The sequence below is a fragment of the Ornithorhynchus anatinus genome, chromosome 5 (assembly GCF_004115215.2).
Source record: "Ornithorhynchus anatinus isolate Pmale09 chromosome 5, mOrnAna1.pri.v4, whole genome shotgun sequence".
In the NCBI taxonomy this organism is placed as follows: domain Eukaryota; kingdom Metazoa; phylum Chordata; class Mammalia; order Monotremata; family Ornithorhynchidae; genus Ornithorhynchus; species Ornithorhynchus anatinus.
Window position 1 is genome coordinate 82,393,381 of NC_041732.1, and position 13,728 is coordinate 82,407,108.

The 13,728-nt window shown below is 53.8% G+C and overlaps 1 protein-coding gene across 2 annotated transcripts in view; it reads left to right on the forward strand.

Annotated features, from left to right (window-relative positions):
- The first annotated feature begins 8,017 nt into the window (after positions 1-8,017).
- The window catches only part of LOC100075566 (cytochrome b5), a 59,325-nt gene continuing 53,614 nt past the window's right edge, over positions 8,018-13,728 (forward strand). The window contains exon 1 of one of the 2 annotated variants that reach the window (XM_029065422.1): positions 8,018-8,233. In XM_029065422.1, coding sequence (XP_028921255.1) covers positions 8,084-8,233 — 150 coding nt within the window. In that variant the 5' untranslated portion in view covers positions 8,018-8,083. Of the gene's footprint in view, positions 8,234-11,586; positions 11,674-13,728 lie in introns of those variants that run through there. The other variant, XM_029065423.1, reaches the window with a different exon arrangement.

The following is a 13,728-nucleotide window of genomic DNA, read 5'->3' on the forward strand; positions in this document are numbered from 1 at the left end:
ATGTTGGTATTTATTAAGCGCTTACTATGTGCAGAGCACTGTTCTAAGCGCTGGGGTAGACAGGGTAATTAGGTTGTCCCACATGAGGCTCACAGTCTTCATCCCCATTTGACAGATGAGGGAACTGAGGCAGAGAGAAGTTAAGTGACTTGCCCACAGTCACACAGCTGACAAGTGGCAGAGCTGGGATTCGAACCCATGACCCCTGACTCCCAATCCCGTGCTCTTTCCACTGAGCCATGCTGCTCCAAAAATAGGAGCAAAAATAGGGCCTTCAAAAATAGGCCTCAAGTGAAAAGCGAACCAAGGTTGCCAGGCGCCATCTGAACCTTGAAACTCAGACTATACGGCAATCAATCAGTGGTATTTATTGAGCCCTTACTGCGGGCAGAGCATTGAACTGAGCTTGTATCCACTCGTGCACACGTGTGTCTAAGTGTGCCTGGGAAGTATGTGTAAATCGCAGACTAAACGTGCAGTTGAATCAGTTCTATGGGTTATGTCTATCCACTCATTACCCCTTGACCCTCCTACCATTCCTCTCCAAACTCCTTGAGCGAGTTGCCTGTGCCCACTGCCTCTGTTTCTTCTCCAGTTCTCTCCTTCGACCCCCTCCAATCTGGCTTCCTCCCTCTTCACTCTGAACAAACTGTCCTCTCTAAGGACACCGAGGATCTCCTTCTTGCCAAATCCGATGACGACTACTCACTCGTAATCCCCCTTGACCTCTCGGTTGCCTTTGAAATGGTGGACCACCCCCTTCTCCTGGAAACATTATCTGACCTTGGTTTCACTGCTACTATCCTTTCCTGGTTCTCCTCCTATCCCTCTGCCTGTTCATTCTGTCTCTTTTCATTCATTCAATTCATTCAGTAGTATTTATTGAGCGCTTACTATGTGCAGAGCACCGTACTAAGCGCTTGGAACGTACAAGTCGGCAACAGATAGAGACGGTCCCTGCCCTTTGACGGGCTCACGGTCTAATCCGGGGAGACGGGCAGACGAGAACGATGGCAATAAATAGAGTCGAGGGGAAGAACATCTCATAAAAACAATGGCAACTAAATAGAATCAGGGAGATGTACATCTCATTAAACAAAATAAACAAAATAAACAGGGTGATAAAGATATATACAGTCCAGCGGAGGAGTACAGTGCTGAGGGGGTGGGACGGGAGGGGGGAGGAGGAGAGGGAAAGGGGGGAGAAGAGGGTTTAGCTGCGGAGAGGTGAAGGGGCGTGTAGAGGGAGCAGAGGGACAAAGGGGGGAGCTCAGTCTGGGAAAGCTCAGTCTGGGAAGGCCTCTTGGAGGAGGTGAGTTTTAAGTAGGGATTTGAAGAGGGGAAGAGAATCAGTTTGGGGGAGATGAGGAGAGAGGGCATTCCAGGACCGCGGGAGGACGTGGCCCAGGGGTCGACGGCGGGACGGGCGAGACCGAGGGACGGCGAGGAGGTGGGCGGCGGAGGAGCGGAGCGTGCGGGGTGGGCGGTGGAGAGAGAGAAGGGAGGAGAGGTGGGAGGGGGCAAGGTGATGGAGAGCCTCGAAGCCTAGAGTGAGGAGTTTTTGTTTGGAGCGGAGGTCGATAGGCAACCACTGGAGGTGTTTAAGGAGGGGAGTGACATGCCCAGATCGTTTCTGCGGGAAGATGAGCCGGGCAGCGGAGTGAAGAATAGACCGGAGCGGGGCGAGAGACGAGGAAGGGAGATCAGAGAGAAGGCTGACGCGGTAGTCTAGCCGGGATATAACGAGACCCCGTAGCAGTAGCCGTTTGGGTGGAGAGGAAAGGGCGGATCTTGGCGATATTGTAAAGGTGAGACCGGCAGGTCCCGGTAACGGATCGGATGTGTGGGGTGAACGAGAGAGAGGAGTCGAAGATGACACCGAGGTTGCGGCTCCCCCTTCTGCCTCCCACCCTCTAACTGTGAGAGTCTCTCAAGGCTCAGTTCTGGGTCTCCTTCTTACTCCAGCTCCATCCGTTCCCTCAGAGAACTCATTCACTCCCATGACTTCAATTACAATCTCCACGTGGATGATTCCTAAATCTCCTTCTCCAGCCCTGACCTTCCTCCTTCTTTGCAGTCTCGCATTTTCTCCTGCCTACAGGAGATCTTTATTTGGATGTCCCACTATCACCTCAAACATGACCTGCCCGTATCGGAGCGCCTCATCTTCCAACCCAAACCCCTGTCTGTGTTCTTCCCCTGTCTTTCCTGTCGTTATAGGGTCAGTTCTTGGCCCTCTTCTGTTCTCCATCTACACTCACTCCCTCGGTGAACTCATTCGCTCCCACGGCTTCAACTATCATCTCTATGCAGATGACACACAGATCTACATCTCTGCCCCCGTCCTCTCCCCCTCCCTTCAGGCTCGTATCTCCTCCCGCCTCCGGGACGTCTCCACCTGGATGTCTGCCCGCCACCTAAAACTCAACATGTCCAAAACTGAGCTCCTTATCTTCCCTCCCAAGCCCCGTCCTCTCCCTGACTTCCCTATCACCGTGGACGGTACGACCATCCTTCCCGTCTCTCAAGCCCGCAACCTCGGTGTCATCCTTGACTCGGCTCTCTCGTTCACCCCACACATCCAACGCGTCACCGAGACCTGCCGGTCTCACCTTTACAATACCGCCAAGATCCGCCCTTTCCTCTCCACCCAAACGGCTATCTTACCGGTACAGGCTCTCATGATATCCGGGCTGGATTATTGTGTCAGCCTTCTCTCCGATCTCCCTCCTTCCCGTCTCTCCCCTCTCCGGTCTATTCTTCATTCTGCTGCCCGGCTCATCTTCCCGCAGAAACGCTCTGGGCCTGTCACTCCCCTTCTTAAAAACCTCCAGTGGTTGCCCGTCGACCTCGACACGAAACGAAAACTTCTCACTCTAGGCTTCCAGGCTGTCCATCACCTTGCCCCTTCCTACCTCTCCTCCCTTCTCTCTTTCTACCGCCCACCCCGCACGCTCCGCTCCTCTGCCGCCCACCTCCTCGCCGTCCCCAGTTCTCGCCTATCCCGCCGTCGACCCCTGGGCCACGTCCTCCCGCGGTCCTGGAACTCCCTCCCTCATCACCCCCGCCAAACTAATTCTCTTTCTCTCTTCAAAGCCCTGCTGAGAGCTCACCTCCTCCGAGAGGCCTTCCCACACTGAGCTTCCCCTTTTCCCTCTGCTCCCTCTGCTGCCTCTCTTTCCCCCCGACACCTCCCCTCAGCTAAGCCCCCTTTTCCCCCCCTTTCCCTCTGCTCCTCCCCCTCTCCCTTCCCCTCCCCTCACCCCTGTGCTCATCCGCTCATTTGTATCTATTTTTATTACCCTATTTATTTTGTTAATGAGATGTGCATCCCCTTGATTCTATTTATCGCTATTGTTTTTGTCTGTCCATCTCCCCCGATTAGACTGTAAGTCCGTCAATGGGCGGGTATTGTCTCTATATGTTGCCGAATTGTACATTCCAAGCGCTCAGTACAGTGGTCTGCACATAGTAAGCGCTCAATAAATACTATTGAATGAACGAATGAATGCCCACCACTATCCTCCCTGTTTTAAAAGCTCATAACCTTGCTGTTGCTCTTGACTCATCACTCTCATTTAACCCACATACTCAGTCTGCCACTTGTTCTATCTGCTTATTCTAATCTTGCTTATTCCATCTCCACAACAAAATGATAATGATGATCCCGATGGTACTTGTTCAGCGCTTACTATGTGCCAAACACTGCTCTAAGCACTGGGGTAGACACAAGGTAATCCCACGCGGGGCTCACAGTCTTCATCCCCCTTTCACAGATGAGGTCGCCGAGGCACGGAGAAGTCAAGCGACTTGCCCACAGTCACCCAGCTGACAAGTGGCAGAGCCGCTAGAATCTCTAGAATCTGCCCTTCCCTCTCCGTCCAAACTGCGACCGTGTTGATCAGCTCGTATTCCACCTCGACTACCGCATCGGCCTTCACGCTGACCTCCCTGCCTCCCATCTCTCCCTACTGCCATTCTTCACTCTGCTCCCTGGATCATTTTTCTGAAAGAACAAAAATGTTCGGGCCACATCTCCTCGCTCCTCCAGCGGTCGCTCATTCACCTCTGCATGGAACGGAAACTTCTTACCCATGGCTTCAAAGCGGTCAATCACCTCGTCCCCTCCCACCTCACCTCCCCGATTTCCTACTGCAACCCAACCCTCAGACTTTGCTCATCTAACGCCAACCTCCTCGGTGCACCTGGATCTCGTCTATCACACTGCCCACACCCCTTGCTGGCTCCTCGTCGGCAGGGAACACGTCTACTAGCTCCGTCGTATTGTTCTCTCCCAAGTGATTAGCACGGTGCTCTGCCCCTAATAGGCACTCGATAAGCGCGACCGATCGATTGGTCGATTAGCACTCGTGGCTCAGTGGAACGAGCCCGGGCTGGGGAGTCGGAGGTCATGGGTTCGAATCCCAGCTCTGCCACTTGTCAGCTGTGTGACTGTGCGCAAGTCACTTCACTTCTCTGTGCCTCAGTTACCTCATCTGGAAAATGGGGATGAAGACTGTGAGCCTCTCACCTGATTACCCTGTAGCTACCCCAGCGCTTAGAACAGTGCTCTGCACATAGTGAGCGCTTAATACCAACATCGTTATTATTATTATGTGGTAGACCCCATACTCCCCCCCGGGGGAAGCAGCGTGGCTTGGTGGAAAGAGCCCACGCTTGGGAGTCCGAGGTTGTGGGTTCTAATTCTGGCTCTGCCACTTATCAACTGGGTGACTTTGGGCAAGTCACTAAACTTCTCTGTGCCTCAGTGACCTCATCTGTAAATTGGGGATTAAGACTGTGAGCCCCACGTGGGACAACCCGATAACCTTGTATCCAGCCCAGGTTCTTAGAACAGTGCCGGGCACATAGTAAGTGCTTGACAAATACCGTCATCATCATCATCATCAACATCATCATCATCATCATCATCATCATCATCGTCATCACCTTAAAGTCTTTGCCGAGGCCTCATTTCCCCTACTCCATCTCCCTTCTGCATCACTTATCCACTTGGTTCTGTACCCTTTAAAGCACTTGTTATTCACACCTCTCAGCCCCACAGCCTGGAGTCAGAGGTCGTGGGTTCTAATCCCGACTCCGCCATATGTCAGCTGCGTGACCTTGGGTAAGTCTCCTAACTTCTCTGTGCCTCAGTGACCTCCTCTGTAAAATGGGGATGAAGACTGTGAGCCCCACCTGGGACAAGCTGATTCCCTTGGATCTCCCCCAGCGCTTAGAACAGCGCTTGGCCCATAGTAAGCACTTAACAAATGCCATCACTATTATTATTATATCTTTACTATTGAGGTCTGTCTTCTTGTTTTAGTTTTGCTGTCTGTCTCCCCCTTTTAGACTGCGAGCCCGTTGTTGGGCAGGGATTGTCTCTATCTGTTGCCGAATTGTACATTCCAAGTGCTTAGCACAGTGCTGTGCACACAGTCAGCTCTCAATAAAGGAGCAGCATGGCCTAGTGGCAAGAGCACAGGCTTGGGAGTCAGAGGTCAATCATTAGTACTTATTGAGCGCTTACCATGTGCAGAGCACTGTACTAAGCGCTTGGAATATGCAAATCGGCAACAGAGACAGTCCCTGCCCTTTGACGGTCTAATCGGAAGTCGTGGGTTCTAATCCCGTCCCCGCCATTTGTCAGCTGTGTGACCTTGGGTAACTCTCCTAACTTCTCTGGGCCTTAGTGACTCATCTGTAAAATGGGGATGGAGATTGTGAGCCCTATGAGGGACAATCCGATTAGCTTGTATTTACCCCAGCCCTTAGAACAGTGCTTGGCACATATTCAATCAATTCATTCATCAATCGTATTTACTGAGCTTACTGTGTGCAGAGCACTCTACTAAGCGCTTGGAATGGACAATTGGGCAACAGGTAGAGACAGTCTCTGCTCAACAACAGGATCACAGTCTAAGCGGGGGGAGACAGACAGCAAAAGAAAACAAGTAGGCAGGCATCAATGCCACCAAAATAGATTCATTCCTTCGATCGTATTTATTGAGCGCTTACTCTTTGCAGAGCGGTCTACTAAGCGCTTGGGATGGACAGTTGGGCCACAGATAGAGACCACCCCTGCCCGACAACGGGTTCATGGTCTAGAAAGGAGAGACCGCAAAACAAAAGAAAAGAAAACAAGTAGTCCAGTACTCAGTAGGTAATTGCTTAGCCATGCCATCGTTCTTATTATAAATACGATTGAATGAATGAATGGCTGGATGGATGAATGATTGAATGAATGGATGGATGAATGAATGGATGGATGGATGGATAAGCCCATCATTGGGCCCATCATTGGACAGGGATTGTCTCTATATTTACGTTTCAGGCACTTAGTACAGTGTTCTGCATATAGTAAGCGCTCAGTAAATACTATCGAATGAATGGATGAATGAATGGATGAATGACTGTATAAGCCCGTCATTGGGCAGGGATTGTCTCTATCTGTTGCTGAATTGTACATTCCGAGCACTTAGTCCAGTGCTCTGCACATAGTAAGCACTCAATAAATACTATTGAATGAATGAATGAATTGGGAGGGGATTGTCTCTATCTGTTGCTGATTGTGCATTCCAAGCCCTTAGTCCTGTGCTCTGCACATAGTAAGTGCTCAATAAATACTATTGAATTCATGAATGAATGAATGGATGAATGAATGGATGGATGGTTGGATAAGCGCACCACTGGGCAGGGACTGTCTCTATCTATTGCTGAATAGTCCATTCCAAGCGCTTAGTACCGTGCTCTACACGTAGTAAGCGCTCAATAAATACTATTGAATGAATGAATGGATGGATAGATGAATGAATGAATGGATGAATGAATGGATGGATGGTTGGATAAGCCTGTCATGGGCAGGGATTGTCTCTATCTGTTGCTGAATAGTCCATTCCAAGCGCTTAGTACCGTGCTCTGCACATAGTAAGCGCTTAATAAATACTGTTGAATGAATGAATGAATGGATGGATGAATGAATGGATGGATGGATGAATGAATGGATGGATGGATAAGCCTGTCATGAGCAGGGATTGTCTCTATCTGTTGCTGAACAGTCCATTCCAAGCGCTTAGTACCGTGCTCTGTGCGTAGTAAGCGCTCAATAAATACTATTGAATGAATGAATGGATGGATGGATGGAGGGAGGGAGGGAGGGAGGGAGGGATGGATGGATGGATGGATGGATGGATGGATGGATGGATGGATGGATGGATGGATGGATGAATGAATGGATGGATAAGCCTGTCATGGGCAGGGTTTGTCTCTGTCTGTTGCTGTATAGTCCATCCCAAGCGCTTAGTACAGTGCTCTGCACGTAGTAAGAGCTCAATAAATACTATTGAATGAATGGATGGATGGATGGATGGATGGATGGATGGATGGATGGATGGATGGATGGACGGACGGATGGATGGATGGATGGATGGACGGATAAGCCCGTCACTGGGCAGGCATCGTCTCTTGCTGAATTGCACATTCCAAGTGCTCAGTAGAGTGCTCTGCACATAGTAAGCGCTCCACAACTACGATTGAATGAAGGGCTGGCTGGATGAATGAATGAATGGCTGAGGGGCCGAACGACCGAACGACCGAACGACCGAACGACCGAACGACCGACCGAAGGGAGGAAGGACGGACGGATGGCGCGGCCCCGCCCCCCTCCGGCCCCGCCCGGGCGTCGCGCGCCCCGGCCCCGCCGCGCGCCCCGGCCCCGCCGCGCGCCCCGCCGCGCCCGCCCATTGGCCGAACGGCGGCGCCGCCGGCCAATGGGAGGGCGGCGTCCCGCCAGGCGGGGAGCGGCGGGCCGGCCGGCCAATGGGAGGGCGGCGCCGCGGGCGGGGCCCCGCCCCCGAGGCCGCCGGGCCGGGGAGGGAGCGGGGGCCGCGCCAGAGGGCCGCAGGCCGCCCGTCCGTCCGCCCGTCCGTCCGTCCGTCCGCCCGCAGCTCCGCCGCTCGTCCTCCTCCTCCTCCTCCTCCTCCTCCTCCTCTCCTCCTCCTCCTCCTCCTCCTCCTCCTCCTCCTCCTCCTCCTCCTCCTCCTCGTCCTCCGTCGTGGTCCGGGCCGGTGTCGGGGCCGCGATGTCGGCGGCTGCGGGCGGCGTCGGGGGTGAGGCGGGCGTCCCGGTCCGCTACTACCGGCTGGACGAGATCCAGAAGCACAACCACAGCAAGAGCACCTGGCTCATCCTGCACCACAAGGTCTACGACCTCACCAGGTTCCTGGAGGAGGTGAGGACGGCGCCCCGACGCGCCTGCCGAGAACCCGAAGAATCACAGCGTGGCTCGGGGGAAAGAGCCCGGGCTTGGGAGGCAGAGGTCATGAGTTCGAATCCCGGCTCTGCCCCTTGGCAGCTGGGTGGCTGTGGGCCGGTCACTTCACCGGGCCTCAGTGACCTCATCTGGAAAATGGGGATTAACTGTGAGCCTCACGTGGGACAAGCTGATTACTTTGTATCTCCCCCAGCGCTTAGACCAGCGCTCCGCACATGGTAAGCGCTTTACGGATACCAACATTATTATCATTATATTATTATAAGATAATAATAATGTTGGTATCCGTTAAGCGCTTACCATGTGCGGAGCGCTGGTCTAAACGCTGGGGGAGACACGGGGGAATCAGGTTGTCCCACATGGGGCTCACCGGCTTAATCCCCATTTTACAGATGAGGTCACTGAGGCCCAGAGAAGTGAAGTGACTCGCCCACAGTCACCCAGCTGACAAGGGACAGAGCTGGGATTCGAACTCATGACCTCTGGCTCCCAAGCCCATGCTCTTTCCACTGAGCCACGCTGCTTCTCTGTTATAACGTTGGGATTTGCTCGGCACTTACTATATGTGCCGAACACTGTTCTAAGCGCTGGGGGAGGTGCCGGGTCATCAGCCTGGCCCCCGGCGGGGACTCACCCTCTGCATCCCCATCTGACGGATGACTTCACTGAGGCCCAGAGAATGATAATAATTCATTCAGTCGTATTTATTGAGCGCTTACTAGGTGCAGAGCACTGTGCTGAGCGCTTGGAATGGACAAATCGGTAACAGAGAGAGACGGTCCCTGCCCTTCGACGGACTTACGGGCTAATCACGGGCTTACATTCTAATCATAATGCTGGTACTTGTTAAGCGCTTACCATGTGCAGAGCACCGTTCTAAGCGCTTGGGTAGATACAGGATAATCAGGTTGTCCCACGTGAGGCTCACAGTCTTCCTCCCCCTTTTGCAGATGAGGGGACTGAGGCACCGAAAAGTTAAGTGACTTGCCCACAGTCACACGGTTGACAAGCGGTGGATCCGGGATTTGAACCCATGACCTCCGACCCCCGAGCCCGAGCGTAGTCAATTCTCGACTTTCTGGATCGGATTTCGGCTCCCGCAAACTAGGAGATAAAAAAGTTTAGTCATGCCTCGGTAGGGGTCCCGCCCTGGTCGGTGGTTCCGTCTCGGTCGGGGTTCTGATTGTTGCGGGGTCCCTGCCCTGCTCGGTGGCCCTGCCTCGGAAGGGGCCCCGTCGGAGTCAGTGGTCCTGTCGTGGCTCGGGTTCTGTCCTGGTCGGGGTCTTGTCCCGGCCCCGGGGTCCCTACCCTGGTCGGTAGTTCTGTCCTGGCCCGGGTTCTGTTGTGGCCGGGGTCCCGAGCCGGCCCCGGGGTCCTTGCCCCGATCGGGGTCCCTGACCCGGCCCCGGGGTCCTTGCCCCGATCACGTTCCCGCCCTGGTCAGGGTCCTGCCCTGGTCGTTGTCCTATCTTGGTAGGGATCCTGCCCTAGTCCGGGTCCTGCCCCGTCTGGGGTCCCGCTCCGGTCGAGGTTCCCTGCCCCGTTCGGTCGGGGTCCTGCCCGGGCCCGGGTCCTCTCCCCGGTCGGGCTCTCGCTCCGGCCGGCGGTACTGCCTCGGTAGGGGTCCTGCCCTGGCCCGGGGTCCTCGCTTCGGTTGGGGTCCCCGACCTGGCCCGGGGTCCCGCCCTGGTCAAGGTCCTTGCCCTGGTCGGGATCCTGCCCTGGTCGTCGTCCTGTCTTGGTAGGGGTCCTGCCCTAGTCCGGGGTCTTGCCCCGTCTGGGGTCCTCCTCTGTTCGAGGCTCTAGCCCGCTCTGGTCGGGAGGACCCTGCCCCGGCCCGGGGTCCTAGCTTCGGTCGGGATCCCTGCCCAGGCCCGGGGTCCCTCCCCCGATAGGGGTCCTCCCCTGACCCCGTGTCCTTTCCCTGACTGAGGTCCTCGCTCTGGTCCGAGTCCTTGCTCTGGTCAAGGTCCTTACCCTGGTCAAGGTCCTTACCCTGGTCGGGATACTGCCGCGGTCACGGTCCCGCCTTGGTAGGGGTCCCGCCCTAGTCTGTGGTCCTGCCCCGGCCCGGGGTCCTTGTCCTGTGGGGTCCCGCCCCGGGCAGGATCTCTGCCCCGGCCTGCTGGGGTACTGCCTCGGGAGGGGTCCTGCCCCGGTCCGGGGTCCGGGCCTGCCCGGGTCGGGGTCCCTGCCCCGGCCCGGCGTCTTTGCCCCGGTCAGGTCGGGGACCCTTCCCCGTTCCAAGGTCCTACCCTGGCCCGGATCCTTGCCCTGGTCGGGGTCCTCGCCGCGGTCGGGGTCCTGCCCCGCTCAAGGTTCTGCCCCGCCCACTTCCCCGGGGTCGGGATGTCAAGGCCCTTCTGGCTTGCTGGTGGGGGAAGCCCGCTCCCCCTCTAGACCGCAAGCTCACCGGGGGCAGGCTCTGCCTACTCTGTCCTCTTCGACTCTCTCGAATACTTAGTACAGTGCTCTGCACACGGTAAGCACTCAGTAAATACCCTTGATAATGAGCGTCAGGTCATGTACTAAGAACTCTAGACTGTCGGCTCGTCCTGGGCAGGGAAAGCATCTACCAACACGCCGGGAAGCAGCGTGGCTCAGTGGAAAGAGCCTGGGCTTGGGAGTCGGAGGTGATGGGTGCGACTCCCGGCTCTGCCACTTGTCAGCTGGGTGACTGTGGGCGAGTCACTTAACTTCTCTGGGCCTCTGTTACCTCATCTGTAAAATGGGGATTAACTGTGAGCCTCACGTGGGACAACCCGATTACCCTGTATCTACCCCAGTGCTTAGGACAGTGCTCTGCACATAGTAAGCGCTGAACAAATACCGATATTATTATTATTATTAACTCATTTGTATTGTATCCTCTTGAGCGCCTTAGTATGGTGCTCTGCACGCAATAAGTGCACAGTGCATATCGTTGATGTCGACCGAGTGCTCGGGAGAGTTCTTCGAGAGCAAGGGGCACATTTTTGCACTCGGGGAGCATGCGCCGTCATGGGGGAAACGAACAGAAATGATCGAGTCGGAGCGAAAGCCGCAACAACAAGTATAAAGCGAAAAGGGAGGCGGGACGGTCCCCTCAGGATGAAACGGCCGAACCCCTTTATTGAGGGTCCAGATGAGCGTAGAAATCAAAGGCGTATGTACAAGAGCGAGGAGGAGACGGTTAAAGTGTAGTGTTGTTTTGTTGCGAGTGAGATGTATTAATCGAGGGAGGCTTCCAGGGGGAGGAGAAAGAGAAGAGCGGCCTAGCCGGGTCTCGATACAGAACTTCAACCTTCGTTCAAGATGATCTTGGTCCCTTTGGAACACGTAGCAAAATGTTGAGCGTTCAGGCCCGGGTCATCCGGACCCGAGCCGAGAAGTTTCCGCACTCGCCGAGGAGAGTGGAGGTGAGCGGGGCTTGGCGTGGCTCGGCGTAGCCGCCCTGGCCTGCGGGGCAGTGGCCCTGACCAGGAATCCCAGCCAACGCCGTGAGAGACGCTTTTCAATTTCCTAAACTTTTTTATTTCCTAGTTTGCGGGAGCCGAAGTTCCATCCAGAAAGTGGAGAATTGACTATACTCTAAAAATTGTAGACTTAAAATAATTATTATAATGTTGGTATGTGTTAAGCGCTTACTATGTGCAGAGCACTGTTCTAAGCGCCGGGGTAGATACAGGGTAATCAGGTTGTCCCACGTGAGGCTCACAGTTAATCCCCATTTTACAGATGAGGTAACTGAGGCACAGAGAAGCGAAGTGACTTGAAAGAAAAAAAGTTTTAACAGGTTGATAGGGAATGGTGTATTCTAGTGGAAAGAGCACGGGAGTGGAAGCCAGGTGAGGCAGGCTGTAATTCCAGCTCTGATCCTGGCCTACCGTGTGACCTTGGGCAAGTCTCTTCGGTGCTCGGTGCCTCAGATTCCTCACTGTTAAGATACTTATCTTACAACTCTGTATTGTCCTCTCCCGAGCGCGTAAGACAGTGCTCCGCACACAGTAAGCGCTCAATAAATACCATGAATGAGGATCTATTCTCTCTTCCATTTAGCCTGGGAACCCTGGATGGGATAGGGCATCTTGTCCGATCCGGAAACAGCATGGACCTAGGAGCCGGAGGACCTGGGTTATAAACCCGACTGCCAGTTGCCTGTCGCATGGCCTTGGGCAAGTCACTCAACTTGCCTGTGTGTTAGTTTTCTCATCTCTAAAATGGGGATGGAGTATCTGTTCTCCCTCTCCTTTTTACTGTATACTCCAGTTGGGACAAGGACTGTGTCCAATCCCATTACCTGATTTAAGCCAGTACTTAATACAGTGCTTTTATTTTTTTAATGGTATTTGTTAAGAGCCTACTATGTGCCAAGCACAGTACCAAGCTCTGGAGTAGATACAAGCTAATCAGGATGGACCCAGTCCATGTCCCACTTGGGACTCACAAGGTTATTTCCGTTTTGCAGGTGAGGTGACTGAGGCCCAGAGAAGTGAAGAGACTTGCCCAGAGTCACGCAGCAGATAAATGGTGGAGTTGGGATTAGAACCCAGGTCCTTCTGACTCCCAGGCCCTCGGTCTATCCACTAGGTCATGCCGCTTCTCAAACAGGCCATGCTACTCACTTGGCACAGAGTAAGTGCTTAACAAATACCACAGTTATCTTTACCCCATACTTAGCCCAATACTTGGCATCCCGTAAGCACTTAATAAATGCCATCATCTTTACAGGGCCGAAAAGTCTTCCGTTTCATCAGCTGGTGGAGTGCCAGAGGATATCCAAGTGTAGTGATTTAGTTACAGATAGACGATCAATCTTATTTGATCATTTCTAGTCTGCCTCCCATTGAGGCCATAATTCAGTCGACTGTTTTCCCACACGTCTTTTGTCCGCATGGACGAGTTGCATAACCAGATTTTCGGCGGATAAGAATTCAAAAAGGTCCCGGGAGGAGGAAGCGTGTCTTCGACTCTCACCGTACTCTTGCAAGCTCCTAGTTCGGTATGTTCCACAAACCCCAGCAGAAACACCTTGCCGTTGAAGGGCGTGATGCTTGGTTTTTTGCGTTTGTGGATTTGACTGGTAAGGGCGCCCCTCGACCCCACCCTCTCAATTCTTAGAGCCTTCTGTCTTCCTTCCAATCAGTGGCATTTATTTACTTGTTTTATGGTATAGTGTTAGCGCTCACTATGTGCCAGCCGTTGTACTGAGCGCTGGAGTAGGTACAAAACCATGTCCCACATAGGGCTGGCAGTCTTAATCCCCATTTTTCATTCATTCATTCATTCAGTAGTATTTATCGAGCGCTTACTATGAGCAGAGCACTGGACTAAGCGCTTGGAATGTACAAATCGGTAACAGATAGAGACAGTCCCTGCCCTTTGACGGGCTTACGGTCTCATCGGGGGAGACGGACAAAAACAGTAGCAATAAATAGAATCAAGGGGATGAACGTCTCATTAAAACAATAGTA